General features: G+C 50.3%; 1 protein-coding gene and 1 long non-coding RNA gene across 4 annotated transcripts; both read left to right on the forward strand.

Annotated features, from left to right (window-relative positions):
* Nucleotides 1-331: 331 nt before the first annotated feature.
* LOC109145020 lies at nucleotides 332-4,870 on the forward strand. Its single transcript, XR_002046142.2, has 3 exons — nucleotides 332-1,055; nucleotides 1,332-1,471; nucleotides 2,487-4,870. It is a non-coding gene; the product is annotated as an uncharacterized LOC109145020 (long non-coding RNA).
* A 3,075-nt stretch (nucleotides 4,871-7,945) lies between these two features.
* Nucleotides 7,946-19,667, forward strand: LOC104691275 (probable G-protein coupled receptor 83). 3 transcript variants are annotated; one of them, XM_010402718.4, is made up of 6 exons: nucleotides 7,946-8,100; nucleotides 8,273-8,549; nucleotides 8,634-8,904; nucleotides 9,678-9,803; nucleotides 10,465-10,598; nucleotides 13,759-19,667. In XM_010402718.4, exons 2-6 carry the CDS (start codon nucleotides 8,521-8,523, stop codon nucleotides 14,351-14,353), a joined length of 1,155 nt encoding a protein of 384 aa, XP_010401020.1. In that variant the 5' UTR covers nucleotides 7,946-8,100; nucleotides 8,273-8,520; the 3' UTR covers nucleotides 14,354-19,667. The 3 variants fall into 3 exon arrangements, with proteins under 3 accessions (XP_010401020.1, XP_010401018.1, XP_010401019.1); XM_010402716.4 differs by having other exon boundaries at nucleotides 8,273-8,904; XM_010402717.4 differs by having other exon boundaries at nucleotides 8,318-8,904.
* Nucleotides 19,668-20,170: the final 503 nt, after the last annotated feature.

Genomic DNA, 20,170 nt, shown 5'->3' on the forward strand with positions numbered 1-20,170 from the left:
TTTTCAGTTTTTTGTTCACAAATTCTTAAGTGAACAGAGAGACTCCTGGTGCTCCTTCTTTGCAGCCATTCATGTGCCTCTGGGAAAGGTTTGGCTTCTATGCTTGCCAGGCTAATCAAGGAAACAGAAAATACAGAACATTAGTGCATTGAAATCCCAGGCACTCTAAAGTCTCAAGAAAATAGAAAAATGTTAGGCAGATACACCTGATGCCCACAGCCCTGAGGGCCTCGGCTGGGAAAGAGTAACAGGAGGGGCTTCTTTGAGGTGAAGTTTCCTGACTGAGATACCAGCTAGGGCAGGAAAAAACCAGAAGAAAAAAGGATAGGACCTGAGTCCCAGATTGGATAAGCCCCAAATACAGAAATTAATCCATCACCCAGGGTGATTAAGCATTGTGGATAGGAGAAATGGGTTTCCAGGGAGGATCCGGGCAGGCTTGCCAGAGGTCCCAGCATCAAGGGGGATGGCATTGAGCCGACCAAAGGCTCTGTGTTTTCTTCTGGGAAAAGCCTCAGCAGCCCCAACAGCAGCAGCATTTCCCTTGGTCTCTGCATTTTCCCCAGCAGGAGCCCCCTGCCACATATGGGTCTCTCTGGGCTACCAAAGGTTCTGCAGCCTCATGGTCAGGGTTTCAGGGTTTTGGGAATGTGCTGGGGACTGTGCAGGTGCTGGGGAGGGCAGGCAGGAAGCATGGGCAGCCCCTGCTGGCATTCCCCATCCCTGCTCCTTCCAGCCCTGGCCCAGTGGTCCCTGCCTCAGCAGTTTTGTGCCTCCCATCTTGTCTGAACATCTCAAAAACAAGAAGAGGATTCATAATTTTTCCTCTTACATCTGGAAAGGGAGGAACCCCACAAGACTGTGATTTAGATCAGTCCCTGGAGCAAGAAAGCTGAGCAGAAGCAACAAATCAGCATTCCTGAAACCTCTCCTGGTACCTGAGGTACCTTAGCTCTGGAGCAGAGGAACGTTCTGACAAGTACTGAACCCTGAGCAGAGCTCCCTGCATCCAGGAGAAACCCAGGAATTTCAAAATATAGCCAAGCTTCATTTTGGTAAGGAGAATATTTTGCACCATGGCTGGGGAGGGGCCCAGCCCCTGCAGAACCTCACAACCCAAATGGCAGTAACTGGGCTGCAGCAAGAGGCTCCTGCCAAGCACCAGCTGGGGGGCTGAGGTGTGACCTTGCTGTCGGTGTGACAGCCTGGGAGGCTTTATTAGCTGAGCTCTCTAGTAGTAGGTTGGTTGTTTTTGTGTTTGTTTGTTTGGGGATGGTTTTTGTGAAAACTTAATCTCCTGGTTTAATAAAATGGCATGTTTTTCCCTTGAGCTGGGCTGGCTCCCTGCAGATGCCCACCCATCACTGCTTGCCTGGTCTCTGCTGGAGGAGAGGTTCCAGTAGCCAAGGGCCAAGTGATGCTGGTGGCTGGAGACCATGGAAACTGACAAGAGGAAGACACACACCTTCAGGTATGTCCTTTCTGGTTTTGCTGATTCCTGAACTTGTTCCACAATCACAGTTCCAGAGGATTTAAGTACAAAAGTTTTTGATAGAAATATTGTATCACTATTGTGAAGAGGAAAAAACTTGCCTCGCCTTTATCCAGCAGGGAAATGCACATTGATGGGCCTTGACTTCACCCTGTGGGCCTGTTTCCATTTAAGTAGTTCAAAATTCTGCAGATAAAGCAGCCAAAGCTGGCACAGGTAATGTGTTTTGTTGGATAATTGCAGCTGGGAGTGGAGGATGCTGGCTGGCTGTGTTCTGCAGCCATATGCTGGCTGGGTGGTTTGTGTGTTGATTTCTTGCCTGGGTTGTTTAGAATTCTGCACCAGTAAGTAAAGAAATGGAAAATTTCTGCCTTGTCCGCAGTTGTTACAGAAATTTAAGGCCTCAAGTGGCCCTGGAAATCTTTGTGCTGCTTGATCCTAGGGCCAAAGCTCACTCCTCAGTGCTCTTGTTTAGCTCCTCACACTGAGCTTTTGAAGCTCCAATTTTCTCCAGCGCTAGATTTTGGTGAGTTACTCCAGGGCTGCCTGGCTGCTCCAGGGGCAGAGGGGCAGCGTGGGGCTGCACAGGGACGTGCCTGAGCAGTCCCAGCGCTCTCCAGTTTTGCGCAGCAGTGACAAATGCCCCTTTCATTCTAAACCTGCCCAGCCATTCCTCTTTGTTGCAGTTCCCTGAAGTCATCCTGTGGCCATCTGTTTGTCCCGCTCAGGCAGAGTGGCAGCCAGTCACCCTCTGCCAGGTCTGCCTGTCCCCAAGGCTGCCCCATGCCCACCATCCCACCCAGATCAGTCTCTTCAAGAGCCTTTGCTGGGAAAACCAGTGGAAATCCTCCTAGGGATTGAAAGGGGTTGTGTGGAGAGGTCCTCTTTATCCATGGTGCCTCCTTCCAGCAAGGAGGTAATTTCTCTAAGATGCATGTGTCTGCATGCTCCAGCAAATCACATTTCTCCAGTGTGTATTAATCCTTTTTTTCAGGCTGCTTGGAAGGGAATCTGGATGTAAAATAACTAAGATTGCCCCTGAAGCCCCTTTCAGAAAGGACACCCTACTGACTGTTTTCTGTTCCCTTGGTGGTAAGGTAGTTTAGCTTATAATTTAAAAGCACAATAATCAGTACTTTTGTGTTTGAGCTCTTTAGACCTCCTGGGAAAGTGCCATTTGGATTATGCTCTCCAGATTTTATTGCTGTAATTTCATAACCTCTATTGACTGAATGAGTTGAAAATTAAGTAATAAATGCTTCAGCACAAGCGACTGTCAGAACTGCCCCTCCTTTCTTTTCCTGGTTGATTGTGCTTCTGCTTCTATGCATTTGCAAACCCAGAGATGGATTTTTGGGACCCTGCTGGGACCCTGCAGCACCTGCTGCAGCTCAGCTTTGCTGAGGCCCCCGCCCCCAATGCCCCTCGCGAGCAGCCGCTGGCGCCTGTGGCTGTCCTGCTAATCAGGAATCTGGCAGAGCCTCAGCACCCTCTGTCCTCTGGCCGAGCTGCTCCACAGTCCTGGCTGCCCTGGGCTGTGTGGCAGAGCTGCACCCCTGGCTGGGGCACCCATGGCCAGGGGTCGCTGCCAGGGGTAACGCAGGAACCTACCTGTCACCAATGCTGGTGGTGGCTGAACCATTCCTCCCAAATGCAGAAACTGGGTAAACATGTAGATCCTGGGGGATCCTTCCCAAGATCCTTGAGGGACCCTTCCAGCTGAGTGAGTGAGCTTTCACCAGAGCTCCACAGCTCAGAGGCTTTCTGAGCTGACACATCCCTACAGCTACACACAGACATTTGCCACACAGTGAGGTCCCTGAATCAGGGCTGTGGTGGGTGACTTGTCCCCAGATAGAACTCAGCAGGATGCTGCAGCTGCCATCAGCCTCTGCACAACTGTTCCTTGCTGCCTTTGTCACATCTCTTCCTTTGGTCAGAGTGGCACAACGGACAGAGTTTTGAAGTAAATGTATATTGTACCACTACTTTTCAAGTCATATCTTCATTCTTCCCTTCCTTTGGCGTGTGAGTCATCCCAGCAAACCTGTCATGCCTTAAATTAATTGGGCCTTGGAAGGGGACAGAGATAATGAGCCATTCCTGGATGGCATTTCTTAAAAGCCAGGGAATGTACAGCACAAGGTAAGGTGCTGCCTGAGTCTTCCTCACCTTGTCAAATGAATCCACATCTCTCCTGAGCTTGTGATGGGGTCTGTGTGGTGTCCATTGGCTGCTGGCCTCCAGTCCAGATACCTCTGAAGAGAAGCTGCTCTTACAAAGTCCTACTTCCAGAGCTCCAGTTTTCTGGCCTCAAACCAGCGATGTGCTCACAGAAGGGCTGAGTTTGGACACTGTGAGAGGTGGACAAGCTTTGAACTGTTCATCAAAGGCGAGAGGGCTCCTTGTGAGCTCAGTGCAGTGGGGGTGTGAGTGTGGGTTGTGCGTGGTCCCACCTGGACATGGGGGTGTCCCTGCTCACTAGCCTGTACCTGTGCAGGAGGACTCAAAGAAGCTCTGGCTGGTGCCCCCGAAGAGTGAGCTGCAAGCAGGGATGAGGGAATGAATGTCCCCCGTCCCTGAGGGACATGAGTGTCCATGCAAACCACACACAGAAAGTGACTTGCCCCTTCCACTCTTTGCCAAGTCCCTTTCATTAGCACAGAGTTTTCTGGTAAGAAAAACAGGATTGTTTTGTTTTGTTTTGTTTGTTTGTTTTTCTGTCTTGATTACCATGCAGAGGGGGAGAAGAACCAAAGAAGAACCTCCAAAAAGAAAATACACCATAAGGAATGTTCAAGGCTCAGAGGCTTCTGAAGCTGATAGTTCACTCCATCAAAGGACAATGCACATTGATGGGTTGAATTCCCACACGGATGGGCTGCACCAACCCAAAGGCCAGGCTTTGATGGCCTAAGCCATGGCCAGGCTGGAGCACTCAGAGCTGGTAGGACAGCACAGGTAGGAGCTGCCTATTACTGTTACCTGTTAGGGTTTTGCATCCCATTGAAAATCAGGGAACCAGCAATCAGACAGGAATTGGGTGTGCTGTCAGTCATTCTGTATGACTTTTTTCCAAGGAGAAACAAAAAAAAAGCCTGAAGATCCAGCCCCAGTGGGCCACTAGACAAAGCCCATCAGAGTGGGGAGGGGCCACAGTTACAATGGTAGATTGTAATAGATAGTTACAATGGTTGTTCTGTCACCCAAACCTTACAGCTGAACCTTGAGGACTATCAAATCCATTATAAAGCTTTTCTTTTCCAACTACCTTGAAACTGCACTATTAGTAGCTATTATGTACTTGTAATTTGTATTTTGAATAATAAAGTCTAAATTGTAACTGTTCACAGGATATCAAATACAATTGTTATGGCATTGTTGCTCTTTTCTTATTTCTCCTTTTGAAGCCCATTTTGTACAACTTGCCCCTCCACCCACTCGCCTGTGCTGAATCTCAGAGCCAGTCAGAGCACATGATAACAGCAGGCTCTGGCCTGACATAATGCACACAAAAACACTGTTCCCATGTCAGTGGCAACTAATGCCAGATCATACTCTGACCCCGGGGAAATTGAGATTTGTTATCAGGATGACTATTTGCACTCCCCAGTTTCTGCCCCCTGAATTTTCATTTAAGTTGGACGATGAATTTAAAATTTAGTTGTAGTTTCTGCTTTAGATATGCAATGTCCATTGTTTAGAAATGTGGTGTGTCCATGCCAGGCGAGAGGATCCTGAAAGCCTCCATGGCTTGGGCTGGAGGAAGGTTCCAGAAGCACTCAGAGAGCCGGGCTTGGGTGGAAGCGCCTGGTGCCGAAGCTCTCACCCTGCCGCCACATCAGGCAAACCTGAGCTGGGTTATAACACATGTCTGGGCTGTGCACATTAGTAGCACATGCAATGGAAGGCTTGGTAGTTAATATTTCAGGGGCTCAGATATACTTTCTGTGCCCTAGAATCTAACAGACAGACACAAATGTCTGAGAGCAAAAGGAGGAGTTCTGCAGCTCCTCAGTTCCAAAGCCTCTGGTGCCTATGTATCTGCACTCTTATTGATTCTTCTGTCCAGAGGGAAACCAGCCCTCCAGAAAACAAAAAGACCTTCTGACATTTAAGACACAGAAGGAAAGACACAGAGTACCTTTAATACCTCCAGCCTGCAAAGTCTCCTCAGAGAGATAACAGGAATTTTACTCAAGAAGGACAGGCAGAAAACTCTAACAATTTTATCCCACAACACAACCATTCCTGCTCCTGAAGTGTTTTCTGACAGATGAAAACCAGACAAGCATCAATCAGAGACTTGTCTAATGACATGGAACACATGGGACTGGCAGCTCCATCAGGGGTCCGAGGGCAGGAGAGGCTGGTCAGGATTATTGCTGTGTAAGGGATCAAGTCTTAACTCCTTAGCCAGTGAGGGCCCGAGTGTTTCAGGAGGTTCTAGCACATACCTGTAGTTGATAATTTGCACCTGGAGAAAGCTAGCATGCCTGGGATTTTGCTGGAAATACAATTAGACTAAACTCATAGCTCATAGCTCTCCTCTTCTGAGCTTGCAGCTCTAAAGCCAGCGATGATGTATGCCAGCAAGAACAGCATGGGAGGATAATGAAATGGCTCTTTGGATGCACAATAATCTCACAGCCATAGTGAGAACCGCTTCAGGGGGACTGAAAAATAGCAGAAGCCTCCCAGATCATCTTGCTATAGTGGTAATAAACATCCAGTGTGTCTTTTCTGTAGCCCTCAGGCAAGAAACTCCAGAGAGTAAATGCAAAGCTCATTCTGCTTCTGCTGAAAGCAACTGGAGTTCTGGCACAGGCTTGAGCCGGAGCATCTCTTAGACCTGGGAATCCATAAATACAAAATTCTGAGCAAAGAGCCAGTTCCTTGGAAACACACACCAAATATACAGATATTTCCTCCTGCAGAAGGAATTCCTGTCTCCATCTGGACTCTTTTTCTACTATTTGCCGGGAAGATCTTCATTAGTTTCTCCAAGAGCCTATGGCTGACACGATGCAAACTGGGATGCCCAGTTTGCTCCATGGCAAACAGACCCCAAACTAGGAAAAACCTAACCTTTAACCTGTCATGATGGTTTATTTGCCCTGATAGAGGTTACAAATACCAGGGACCAGGATGGACATCAGGGCGCTTGTGAATGACATTTAAAAATGCATTATTAATTGGAATTAGGAAAAATTAGATAATTTGGAAAATAGAACTGTTGTTATCATTGGAACACACAGGATGACCGGACCTGTTTATTGAACTGGCCTGGACTGACAATAAAAGTGAATTCTTGGCTCCACATGTCAGCATGGGACCTTTTCACTTAGAAGTAGAATTTGGAGTCTGACAAGAGGCACGTCCTCTATGTCCCATGTCCTTCTCATGTGTTCCCCATCCTGTAGCTACTCCCCTGTTTTAGTCCTTGCATGGCCTGGCCACAGCATGGACATGGACAAGAGGAGCAGAGCCATGGACAGGGGAAGGCGATCATGCAGGGGACTGGATATGGACAGGAAAAATCCTTTTTTTTTTTTTTTTAAATAAGGAATAAGCGACACATACAGGATGCAAAACGTGAAGGATTGTAATACGTAGTTTAAAAATATGTTGTCTAAAGTCTTTGAAACTTAAACTCTCTTCTGTGTCAGCATCTGTCAAGAGGGACCCAGCCGTGGGAAAAACACCAAAAAAAAAGCGCTGAAACTCCACCAGAAGCCTTTCCGCAAAGATTCGTCCCGGGAGAGGCTTGTGAGGATGGTTTTCCCCTTTTCCCGTTAAGGCACTGCCAGGGGGTCTGCAAACACAGATGCTCCGTGCCCGCTCGCCACTGTGGTGGGCGCTGCCCTCCGCCCTGGCCCCACAGCGCCGCTTAGCCCGAGTCCGCAGTAGCCCCTCCGGGTACCGTGGGAGCAGACTCGGCACCTGCAGGGGCGTGTGCGCGTAGGAAACGGCGGCACTAATTAACCCTCGGTAACGACTCCCGGGCCGGTGGGGCCCCGCCCGCACCGTATTATGAATGGAGCAGCCCCGCTCCCCGAGCCCCGCCCCGAGCGGCGACTCCGCTACCAGCGGCCGCACGTGCGGGGCGTGAAGGGGGTGCGCGGTGCGCTGCGCAAGGTGCGCGGTGCAGTGTGAAGAGTGCGCGGGGCTGTGAGGAGAGTGCACGGGGTGAGAGGGGGTGCGCGGGGCTGTGAGGAGAGTGCGCGGGGTGAGAGGGAGTGCGCAAGGTGCGCGGTGCAGTGTGAAGAGTGCGCGGGGCTGTGAGGAGAGTGCACGGGGTGAGAGGGGGTGCGCGGGGCTGTGAGGAGAGTGCGCGGGGTGAGAGGGAGTGCGCAAGGTGCGCGGTGCAGTGCGGAAAGTGCGCGGGGCGCGGCGCGGTGCGGCGCGGAGAGTGCGCGGCGGTGAGCGCAGAGGGCGCGGCGCGGCGCGGGCAGTGGGCGCTGCGGGGTGTGTTGTGACTGGGGTGTGTGCAGTGCGAGGTGTGTGGGGTGTGCGGTGTGGGGTGTCCTGCGCGCGGAGCCGGAAGAGCCGCTGCTGCCCCTTGGGACCGGAGGCCGAAGGGGACAAAAACGGCCGGGCAGTGCGAGGTAAGTGACGGGGGGTAAGGGTAGGAGTTAGGGAGGGGGATAAGGGTGGGGAGTTTGGTTTCTCCTTGTGGTTGGAGTGTGCAGGGAACTGGCATGTAATCATGCTGTAGTGTATGCACTGTCACATATAGACCTGTCTGGTCCAGGAAGTGAAGTGTTGGTTTCTATTCAGAATTCAGATTTCAGTTGCTGGAAAGACATCTTTGGATTTGTTTAGAGTGGAAGGTGAATGTTTCTGCATTGGGAAGAAATTCCTGCGACAGCAGCACGGGATGGTCAGGGAGCCTGCTTGAGCCCAGAGCTCACCTGTGAAGTTCTTGCTCTTCTTGATATGTGAGAGAAAGTGTGGTCTCAAACCAGCCCCTTTTGGACACACCATTGGAACTGTTCCTCAGCAGGAAAGACTGGGGTTGACCTACCATGTCTCGCTCACTGCTTCAGCCATACAGGTCACAGGTGATGGGGTTTCTTGGGGAGTTTGACCATTACTCTTCACTGGCCAAACTCATGTCCATCTACCACACAACTAACAGGACCATCTTCAACTGGACAGAGAGCCGCATTGTTGAGTGGGAGAAATTTGCTGAGCTGGCTAAATATGAGCCAGAATCCCAGAAACCAACAGTGAAAGCGCTCCTAATCGTGGCGTACTCGGTCATTATTGTCATGTCTCTCTTTGGGAACATGCTGGTGTGTCACGTGGTGCTGAAGAACAAGAGGATGCACTCTGCCACCAGCCTGTTTATCGCTAACCTGGCAGTGTCAGACATCATGATCACACTGCTCAACACACCTTTCACCTTGGTAAGTAGCTGGTCTTGCTGTCCCTTCAGCCAGGACGGGAGTCTCCCTCCCACCAGAACTCTGCCTGGTGGTCACAGGCTTTTCTCCTAGGGCTGAGGTGGGAACCCAACACCACCAAGTCTAACTGATAACTCTCCCAGGCAAGTAAAACACTGTTCAGCAACCTGTGGGCTCTCTGTTTCTCTGTTAAGACTCTGTAACTCCTAGAAACTCTAAAGCCTCTCCATGTGTGCTATAAAACCCCAGCAAGAGCTTTTTGGGTGATGAGAACAAGTGCCTGGGTGAACATGTGTTTTTAATGCTCATGCAGGAGTGCACTAGAGAGTCCCTTAGTGGGTCAGAACAGTCTGAATGCCAGTCATACTGGGTGAGTGGAAGAAAGTAGTCACACTTTTCAGAGATGCCAGCTGGATAAAGGCTTCAATGAAATCTCTCGAGATCTGACAGTGGGGTTGATATCAAACCTTGGTCCACTTTTTCCAAATAAAGTTGTTAGTGTAATAAAAAGTTATTACCACTGTTTACAAGCAATGTCTGTAGAACAGGCCAGGAGGGCTGTGGTAGCTCCACTTCATAATCAGCAGGGTTTGACCCCATAAACTCTTCTGTAAAGGTGTTTCAGAGACCAGGATAGCTGATCTTTCTTTAAGTTTCAGGTGAAGCTGCCCAACCAGCCAGAACCCCTGAGCCAGCTCAGGTTCCAGCCAAGGGACTTTCCCATGTATTTGTTTTCAGCACGTTTTTCTGGCTGATGAGCTGTTGTTTCTCCTCAGGTCCGGTTTGTGAACAGCACGTGGATTTTTGGAAAGGCCATGTGCCACATCAGCCGCTTTGTGCAGTACTGCTCCCTCCATGTCTCCACACTGACCCTGACAGCCATAGCTCTCGACAGGCACCAGGTGACACTGCCCTACCCTCTTCCTTCCAAGGCTCTGGGAGGAGACTTGAGCTGTGAGAAGTTTTCACCCATGTCTCTCCGTGGCCATGACAAATGCTGGCTGTGTGTCCAGTGCAGGGCAGCAAGGACAGCCCAGGCCATGTGCTTATCCCTAGCAATCACTCCCCTTCCCTGTGCTATTGTCAAATAGTAAGTTCCAGACTATCAGATTTTACCAGCTTAAAGATCTAACAAAGAAAATTTCATGGAAGGTGAGTTTCTGTCTCAGCAGAGGGGAGAAAAGCTCAGCTTCACAGGCCCAGCTAGAACAAGAGACATTTCTATATAGTTCATACAGAATAAACAAACATACCCCTGAGTGAAGACCATTGTGTGGGAATCTTTTCTTTTTTTGACCTAATGTAACCCCCAGCTTAAGGAAAATGGTTCTCACAGAACAAGGTAGAGGATGAAGTTTGAAAGTTCTTCTGAGCAGACTGAGAAGTTCAATGTTTCCCATTTTCCAGGTCACTCTAACGAGCAGGACATTTTCCTAATCATGGCTGTCATTTTCCTCTCATTAGCTGTGTTAGGTTATGTCACAAACCGCCCACCCCCCATTGTGGGCTGTGAGGGCCTTTGCTTCCCGTGGGAGAAGAGTCATGACGGAGTCTCTGTTGCAGGTCATCCTGAACCCACTGAAGCAGAGGATGTCCCTGACGAAGGGAGCTCTGAGCATCTCTGTTATCTGGCTGATGGCAACCTGTTTCTCCCTGCCCCATGCCATCTACCAAAAGCTTTTCCAGTATAACTACAGGTGAGTGATCTCCCCTTCCCAGTGAGTGTGTGGAGGTCTGGCAGCCCTTGTGCAGTGCCACTCACTCAGCAGGGAGGGCATTGGAGTGTCCCAGGCATGGGGACAGTGGTGTGGGATGAGAGGGTGTTGGTGTATGGGTGAGATCCCACTTCCCACAGCAGAGGCTGGGGCTGTGGAAGAGCCTGCTGCCCGGGGTTTGCTCTTGCCACTTCCCACATGCCCAGACGAGGGTCTGGGTCCCACTCCCAGCCACGTGCTGGGGCAGTCCCAGGCATAGCCTGGCTGGGGCACAGACATTAGTGACACATACCTCCTCCAGTGCCATGGCCTTGCCAGGAGAGGCTCTGTCCCGAGAAGATAATTTTCTCCTGAGGGACTTTCCTCTTCCCTCCTTTTGCCTGCTCAGTTCCTCAGACCCAACAAGACCAAGCCCATCCAACTTGCTCAGGCAGGGAGGAGAGAGAGAGTCAAACTGCAGTTTCAAAAAGGAAGAAAATAAACCTCCTGTTGGGAATACCTGTGCTGACATCTCCAAAGCTCTGCAGGGAGCAGGAGCAGGGGACCACCCTGGTTTGTCAGCAGAGCCACCAATCCCTCTTCCCCAGGACTTCATACATTGAGTCTCAGGTTGTGACTTCCCTGTATTTCATCCATGTGGATTTATGAAGCAGGACCAACCTTCCCTGAAGCTTGAGGTTCTTCTGCCCAATGTTACACTAATGAGAAAAACAAAGAGAAGCCCCCACCCCCTTCTTCTGAAGCAGGGCTGTGGGGAACCAGTGTGGAGTTGGGGGGACCCAGTGAGGGGCAGGTGAGGGTCCAGTGCTTTGGCAGGAACCAGAGCTGTCCTGGTATGCCATGGTGCCTCCCTGCAGGAAAGGGAGCTCTTTGCTTGGCTGAGCACAGTGACAGCAGATGAAGTGGAATTTAACATCCACATGAGGACTGCTGAAATATAAGAAAATACAGAAGGTTCTGATATAGAGGGAAAGAAAGAAAAAGAAAAATAAGCTTCTGCTTTTAATATCTCCCCACAAAAGGCCCAGCAATGGCACTTGTCTCTGCTGTAACCCTCTGCCAGGGAGAAATACAGAATCCAAACTTTGGGGTTGCTTTGCCCTTGCAGTCCTTTCCTCTGTGGTACCCAGCCTGTTCTGTCCCTCCTGTCCCCACCAGCCTGTGGCATTGCTGTGACCTCTCCTGTCTAGAAAACAGGAGTAACAGTACCCAAGTGGGATTTTTGTGGCGGGTGTCACGCTGCTGGTGCTGCCCTTCGCAGGAATGCCAGCCTCGAGGCCAAGGGGATAATCTTACCATGACCTGTATTTTCAGGCTGAGATCAGCATCCCAGGGAGTGGGGCAAGGAGACACTGACAGGCAGTAGGAATGAGATTTCTATTGTAGATATTGACCTTCTCTATAAAGGACAAATCTAATTTCCTGCAGCCCAGCCAAGTCCCTCCTGTTGGTGAGGGAGGGGAGCGTGAGTGTCTGCACAGGCTGTCACTGCTTTTTGTGTACGAGGGGCTGCACCAGCTAGAAGTGTGACTGGGGCTTCACAGTCCTCCCCTGCCTGTGCTTGTGCCTGATGTGACTGAGATACTCAGGGGATATCATACCTCCAACTGTCCAGACTGTAAACACAGGGCAGGGTTACTCCATGCTTGCATTGCTCCGCAGCTGTGCTTGGGGATTAGGAAACAAATTGCTCATGAATGAACGAACACTATGATCTGTTTCGGGGCACCTGTCTCTGCTCATCCTTTGGCATGGCCAGAGGAAACTGAGCCCCGTGTTGGCACGAGGCAGCTCAGCGATATAAGGACTTCCAGGACATGCTATTCCTGTCCCTGCTTTCCATTGAAAAAAAAAAATCCCAGTTGTAATATTGCTTGTAATAGCTCTGCAGGGCCAGGGCTCCTGAGATTCCTACCAGGGAGTGGTTAGGGTTCTGGGATGGGAAACAGGAGCTCCACCAACATCCATCTCTGGCTGTACTACACAGCAGCACATCTGAGTCCCTGATCGTACCAGAATTCACCAAAATATTGCCTTGTCACATCCCCTTTGGCAGGTCCCCTGTGCCAGGGGTGAGTCAGATCCAGGGGAGGAAAAGCCAAGACTGCAGTTCAGAAAGGATGATTTTCCCTTCTGCGTCAGTTCCCATCTTGAGTGGCGTCTCCAGGTCCTCTGCGCTCGGTGGACCCATTGTCACTCCTCTGACCTCATCCCCTGCTCCAGCTGCCTGTTCTCAACAGTCTCCTATTTGTGGCACAAAAGGCAGCTCCAGTGGTTGAAAACAGGATATTAAAGATACTAATCAATACTGCAATGAACAGTACAGCTTGATGAGGGCTAAAATCTGTGCTGAATAGAGGAGAACAGAGGACAAGGGATGAAGAGAGAAGAGTAAAATGGAATAAGAGAAAGAAAGAAAAAGAGAGGGGGGAAGGGAAACAAAAGGAGAAAACATCCACTGGAAATAAATTCCATCACTTCCAGTCACCAGCTGTAGGGTGTGGAGGGGACACGTGGTGCAGCAAAGGGTGCTGGGCCTGAGCGACTGCTGGCCAGGCAGTGGGAACACACCTGGTTCCTGGATGGGATGGGACAGGTGTATGGGAGTTGTTAAAATGAGCTGTTGTGTATGATTACACTCAGTTCTTCTGTCAGTTAATTGTCAGTGGTTCAACTGGAGCCAAGTGACCAATCATCACACCAGTTTTAAGAGGTAGCAGGAAGGTTGTAGGAGCTGATGGCAAGGGAATGGTGGGTAGGGAAGGGAAGGGAGGTGGGTTGGTCATGCCTGTGAGGCTTTCTCACAGCCTCCAGCCCCTCCCTCCCCTCCAGAACAGCTTTGGCTTAGAGCTGCTACAGCTGCTCTCGCTGAGGGATCCTGTGCTGGGGGGTATGGCAGGGTGAGGGGTCCTGGCTGCTGAGGGGCACAGAAGGGTGGGTGCTCCCGTGGAGGGCAGAGGCTGCAGGTCCAGCCTGAGAGAGACATGTCAGAGCTGTGGCTCTGTATCCTCCCTCTGTCCACACTACACCTCTGACCAGCTGGCTGTGGGCAGTGTGAGACCCCCACTGTGGTTTGCTGAGCCAGCAGCACCCATGTGACAGCAATGGCCATGTGCTCTATCTATATTTCTTCATTTTCAAGGGAAGCCACTGTCCGGAGTCTGTGCCTTCCTGATTTCCCTGAGCCTGCAGAGTTGGTCTGGAAGTATCTGGACCTGTCTACCTTTCTCCTTCTTTACCTCCTGCCTCTGCTGATTATCACTGTCACCTACATGCGTCTGGCCAAGAAGCTGTGGCTCCGCAATGCCATCGGGGACATCACCACGCAGCAGTACGTCACCCACCACAGGAACAAGAAGAAGAGCATCAAGATGCTGATGCTGGTGGTGGTGGTCTTTGCGATCTGCTGGTTCCCCCTGAACTGCTACGTGGTGCTCATCTCCAGTCTGGGCATCAAGACAAAGAACTCGCTCTATTTTGCCCTGCACTGGTTCGCGATGAGCAGCACCTGCTACAACCCCTTCATCTACTGCTGGCTGAACGAGAACTTCCGCGCAGAGCTCCGGTCCCTGCTCTGCATCTGCCAGAAGGCGCCACAGGCTCAGGACCAGGTGCTGCCACCCAGGGCCATGTCCTGCCGTGAGGCATGGGTGGAGCAGACCAGGTGCAGGAAGGGACCTGCCTCCCAGGCCAGATGCTCCACTGGGAACCTCCCAATGGCCAACACGGACCTGTGAGCCACGGGGCTGAGGGGAGTTACCTGGCTGTGGGAGGCATCAAAGGGCATCTCCCAGTCTCTCCTCAGGAGCCAGCGTTGCTGCTCTGCCTTTTCACTGCTGACTTTTGGCTGGTCTCACTGTAGCCCCTCCTCTGCTTGGTGTGGTGGGCACACAGCCTCTCCAGCACTCTACCAGTAGAACCCATGCTGCAGCTGGCCCAGGGGGCAGGAATATGTACAGGGGGCATGGAGCTTCTCAGACAGAGTGATCTACTTTCCGGTTTTCTCATTTTTTGCTATCAGAGGGAGTGGATCTGGGTTTCCATCACTGGGCTGACTCACTGGCCTGTAACATGTGCCATAATGTGGGGCTATGCACAGCAGTAGAAAAGGATCCATGATGACAGGTGTTTGAAGGAAGATCTTGGACATGCAGATGAACTCCATCCGTAGGGAGTCTCACCAGTTAGTGTATAGCAAAGTATCCAACAGAGGTAAGGATTGTTAACAGCCATTTTCCTCTCAGATTCTGCTGCCCCTCCTGCCCTCTGTCCCACCCACAGCAGCTGGAAGCCACCCTCAGACAAGGGGAGCAGGGATGCACCCTAGGAGCCATGGCCGTAGGCTCAGAGGGCATGATGACAGACTAATGTAGTTCATTGAGAAGTTCTTTTTATTATAAACATATTAACTCAGTAAAGAGAGCTACACTGGCACTTTACAAAAGGCCACAAAATATTTCATCAGGGCTGTAGCATTGACTCACTGAAGAATGGAATCATTCTGCATTGTTACTAGTTGCTGTGAAAGTCTCATTTAAACAACAGGAGGGCAAGAAAGGGCCGTAAGGAATGTCCTGTGAGGAGCAACCGAGGACTCTGGGGCTTTCTAGTTGGTGCAAACCAGGTGATGGATTCCAGAAGCCCAAGGGCAGCCATATCTGCTGGGGGGCTCCTGGTCTGCCCGGGTGATAGCCCAGACAGAGCTTCTGCCCAGAGAGGCAGTGGGGGGGCCTGAGTGACTTGAGGGAATAAGGACATACTCCCACCACCTTCCTGGGGGAAGATAAGCCAGACCAAAGAAGGAAAATTAAGGACTGTTTGGTTTGGTTTTTTGTTCTGTTTTTGGTTTGTTTTTTTTTTTTTTTTTGTTATTTTCCATTTGTGCAGTGAGAAAGAACAGGACAGAAAGGAGGGGGGTCCTTTCTTCAGGCCACTTGACCCCAGTTGGGTACCTCGGGTGTGCACTGCAATGCCTGCACCAGAAGAAAACAGCAGAACATGAGGAGTGGCAGAAGGAATGGGTGAATGCTTGGTCCCTGAGGCACTTTGCTTGGAGCTCACAATTATTGAACATGGGAATTCAAAGCTGTCTGTGCTGGGTGCCAGCGCTCTCTTCCCTCACTGTACAGCAGGGTTTGTTTTCAGTCAAAAAGCATAATTGTAAGTTTTTCAAAATGTTAAAATCATGTCTAATTAATGAGCATCACTTCATTTAATTATTAAGAGAAGCTATCATTTGCTTTTCTACTGTTCCTCACCCCTCATTAGCTTTTGATAGCAGCTCTCAAACTGCCATGTATTGTCTTTTATATTTCTTAGGTTTGTTTTCCTTCTTTTCTTTCCTTAAATGGCTTAATAACCTTTTTTTCTGGAGGAATCCAAGCCCTTACTCCAGAGAAGTGGGTCTCTCCACACTCCCTTGATCTTCTGCTAATCCCTGTAGTTAGCGATCTCTTGCTGTCAGAAATAACCTGGCTGGTTTTCCTTGGATCTGTCAATTGCAGCATCTCCTCATTGCTGAATTTTTCTCCCCTAAATGGGCAGGATGTAAGAGCTGACTGTATCGAATCTCCGTAACGGCTCAGTTATCTGGACTGATAATTATCAATGCCTGAGTGAGATTCAGGGCCTTGCATGCTTCGCCCAATGCCCCAAGGCTCCTGTATCACTTTAGGATGCCCTAACTCCCAGCAGCTCTCAGGCAAACATAGAATGCACAATATATATAAAAAAATATAACCTGAGCGTTGTTTGACTGGGGCACACCTCAGTTTGACTGACAGCACCTGAGGCAGGAGGCTGCATCCCTGCTGGACTCCAAGCCAGGCTCTGGAAAAGGGAATCTGTGAAATTCGGCTTCTGCTGGGTCTGAGTCAACTCAGCATGTAAATAGATGCTTAAACATTCCTTAATCTGTCTCCAGTCCCGCCGCCCACCTGTGGAAATGGCTTCCTGAGCGGCGCCGGGATCCAAGGGAGAGCTCCCAGAAACAGGACCAAGGATGTGCTCCCGCTCCCAGCCGGACAGTGCTGGTGGGCGCACGGTCCTGCCCCGGCCGGGGCAGCAGCAGCGCTCTTTGTGTCCTGCAGACCCGGAGCTGGAACCGGACAGGAGAGTGGGGTGGGAGGAGAATCCTCCGCCATGAGGAGACCCCTCCCTCTTCCTATCTGTGGACCGAACCCTCACCCGGTGCCTTCGGTGGCTGTGGCGCGGCTCCCTCGGCCGGCGAAGCCCCCGCGGGGCAGAACCCCGAGGGAGAATTTGGAGGGCAGATTATTGAAACACTGAGTCACCACAAGTCTACTCCCGGCAAACTATTTAAGCACACACAAATCAGTGTGAAAGATCCAACGAGACATGTCTGAGTGATTAACAGCCCAAATTTATTAAGGTTAGCTCATGCCAAATGCAGCAGAGTGCCTTCAGCAGAGTTGCTGATGAAGACGATAACAGGGAACACAGTGCAGGGGATACCTGAATTCCAGAGACAAATCCTCTTATATAGCCCCACCACATAATGAACAAAGAAACCACAGCATGCCAACTAGATTAACAAAAAGCTAGCAGAAAAACCCCCACAATGAGTCAGAAAACTAGCTCAGGAAGGAGAAACAGAATACAATCATCATCACTTAGCTCTTCAAGTGGAAAACAGTACGGAGGGGCTGGCCAAAGCACGCTGCAGGGATAAAGGGGAATGTCTTCAGTTTAATCCATTTTAAGCCCTGGAAGTGGGGGTGTAGGTGGGCCAGTGTCAGACCATCTTCTTGCACTGAGAAATAACTCGGCATCTTCAGTCACTCACAGATCAGGGGAGGAAGGAGCTTGACCCTTACCTGGGAGACTGGATGTGAAAGGCACACCCCGAATTCCTGCGTGGGAGATGATGTGCAGCTGCCCTGTGCCCCAGGCAGCAGGAAAGTCTGTCCCTTGAGCCCGGGCACACAGCTCTGCCCTCTCACCGACTGTGGAGACAACCTGCCTGCCCCCCAAAGAACCCACCTGTCCCCGAAGAACCCACCTGCCCCCACAGAACCCACCTGCTCTCTCCCGCCGCCTCCCCCCGCCACTACTTCTGCGCTGCGGTGGGCAAAGGAACGCTTCTGATCTCCCAGACTTTGGATGGAGCCCAGGCAGGAATACCGGCAAGTGAGGGCAGGTCTAGCACCAGGCACAGCGTGCAGCCAGTGCTTGGTTTGAAGACTAATGGCATTTCACAAGCTGCCCTGTCCTACCAGTGCTCAGCAGTGATCCCCACCCCAGTTCCAGGGTCTGTTCCTAAATTGCTCTCCTGAGGTGATACCAGAGTACTCCCAGTGCTTGGCTCTTCCCAATGTGCAGAGCAGGTACATTGGAGGCCCCTCTCTCCCCAAATGGGCTGTTGATGTTGGGTGTCTGCACTGGAGCAGGACTAATGTCCTTTGGGGTCCCTGATGGGATGGGGCAGGGGTACCAAAGGCTGCTCTGAGCAGTGCTGGAGAGAGCCAGGAGGGACTGGCCAGAGCAGGCAGGGGTGTGGGTGCTGTGCCTGGGGTGTGCTGGAGCAAACCCTCCCTCGGGAGGTCACATGGAGTCCCCACAGGCAGCAAATCAAAAGCACCTCTTGCCCTGCTCCCCAGCCCTGGTATTTTGTTCTTTGCCCTGGTATAAAGGGCTGGATTAATGTACTTGGCCCTTGACTGATGTTTCACTCCCCCAGCAGCCCACACTGGCTGATGCTGCCCAGTTCAGTAGTGCCAAATTGCAGAAGGACACTGCGGCGAACTGTCAGTGGAGAGCAGCTCTCGCTTAACCAGAGGCAAGAGGGAGAAAATAGTAATAAACCCCCCCAAAAGCCACAGTCTTTGCAGGAACCGGGTCTGATTGTACAACAGAGTAGTCTGTCACTTGAAGAGACTCCTCCATGACAGGCCCATAAAAGTCTCCTTGGCAGATGAGAACAGACTAATTGCTTTATAAAATCAGATGAATGGACAATCTAATGCATCTGCTGGAGACAAACCCAACTGCTTTATGGGACACTGTAAGGGGCAAGTACAGGGTGTGTCCCCATTAATGGAATTTCTGCTTATTACTTCACAATTAATGGGGCTTTAGAGCATGATGGTTTATATTCTCTATATCATTCCCACATGCTTTCATTGCATACATCTGTATCCGATCCATACTGTGTCCTGCAGGCTGTGGGACCTTGGTGGTCTCCTGTCTCCAGGATTTCTGCTCTGTAGGGACCTGCAGTTTGTGTTTGTAGCTGACAGCAGCAACAGGGATTTTCAAAGCCTCATTCTGACCGTTCCTTGCTGTTCCTACAGCACTGCAGAAGACATTTCCATTTCAAACCCACACTTGGAGCCAAGCTGAACACCACAATCAGTGTGACTCCGGGGTGGCCAGACTGTGGGTACCGATAGGAGATAATTTATGATACCTAACAAAAATGATGGCAGCAAGTTTCAGAGCAGCAGATTTTGTTTCTATTTTTGAGACAGACAATATTTGTTTGCAGCCACATCCTGTCTCAGGCAGTTTTCCACAGGAATTAAGCAATCAATTAATCAATGGTCTCAACCTTTCGCAGCTTCCTTCATCTTCCACAGCTTATTTTGACCTTTTACTGGTGCTATATGCCAAACATGGCAGAACTCAGAATACAAGGAGTGCCTGGATCACTTCAGTGATGGATTTACCACAGTTCCACCAGTGGGGAGTTGCAGTAGGCTGGGTGGCTCTGGGCTGTTTTGGACAGTTTCATCTGCTTTTGAACTGTAATGCACTGCTCAGACCTTTCACCTTCAGGTTAATAAACCAAGTCTCTCCTAAAGGCTGGAAAGGAATCGAGTTTTAGTTTTTACCATTACAGTATTTCTTTCACAGTACGTTGTCATTCCTGAACTCCACAGTTCAGTTATTTAACTGTTCATCTCCATTTCTCACCCTGTTCTGGAATTAAACACACCAGTTGCTCGTGCTGATGAGCAGTGACTGACGCCGACTGTTCCTGCATGGAGATGGCAATGGCTGCACTCCAAATAAAGTCTTTAATGCAGTGTCCTTTCCCTCTTTACGTTTGTGTTTCGTTTGTATATGGGAGGATATAGATTTTCCCCCGTTATTAAATTTGACACACCCTGTGTTCTATTTAAGAGAATTGCTCTGACTTGCCTTACTTTGCCTTTCATTTAGGAGAATATAAGTATTCTGCTGTCCTGCACAGCTTGCAGGGCAGGATGTAGGGACATTCACTCTCCAGGGGAACTGTTATGATTAACAGAGCAAATAAAGACCATGAATATTTAGCAATATATTCAGGCATGTCAGCTATAAATGGGAACATCTTCACCACTTGAGTAGTTCTCAGCTTCTTTGTGAAGCCAAGCTGTCAGTTTATTTGTTTTGCCTTTGTTTCTCCTGGTCACTGTGCAGGAAGGAGGGATTGAGGGGGAAGGTAGGACAAATGTCCAATTTTCCTCTCTGTAGTGTTGAGCATTGCTAACACATTCTCTGCTCCCCCTCCCCGTACAAAGTTGGGGACAGGAGCCTTTCCTCCATTTCAT

The sequence above is a fragment of the Corvus cornix genome, chromosome 4A (assembly GCF_000738735.6).
Source record: "Corvus cornix cornix isolate S_Up_H32 chromosome 4A, ASM73873v5, whole genome shotgun sequence".
Classification (NCBI taxonomy): Eukaryota; Metazoa; Chordata; class Aves; order Passeriformes; family Corvidae; genus Corvus; species Corvus cornix.

Excerpts from the sequence above, each read along its gene's own strand:
- LOC104691275 (XM_010402716.4), top strand. The coding sequence starts at position 8,521 with ATGTCTCGCTCACTGCTTCAGCCATACAGGTCACAGGTGATGGGGTTT. Across the intron at positions 8,905-9,677 it reads TCAACACACCTTTCACCTTG|GTCCGGTTTGTGAACAGCAC; the intron begins GTAAGTAGCTGG and ends GTTTCTCCTCAG. Across the intron at positions 10,599-13,758 it reads CTTTTCCAGTATAACTACAG|GGAAGCCACTGTCCGGAGTC; the intron begins GTGAGTGATCTC and ends TTCATTTTCAAG.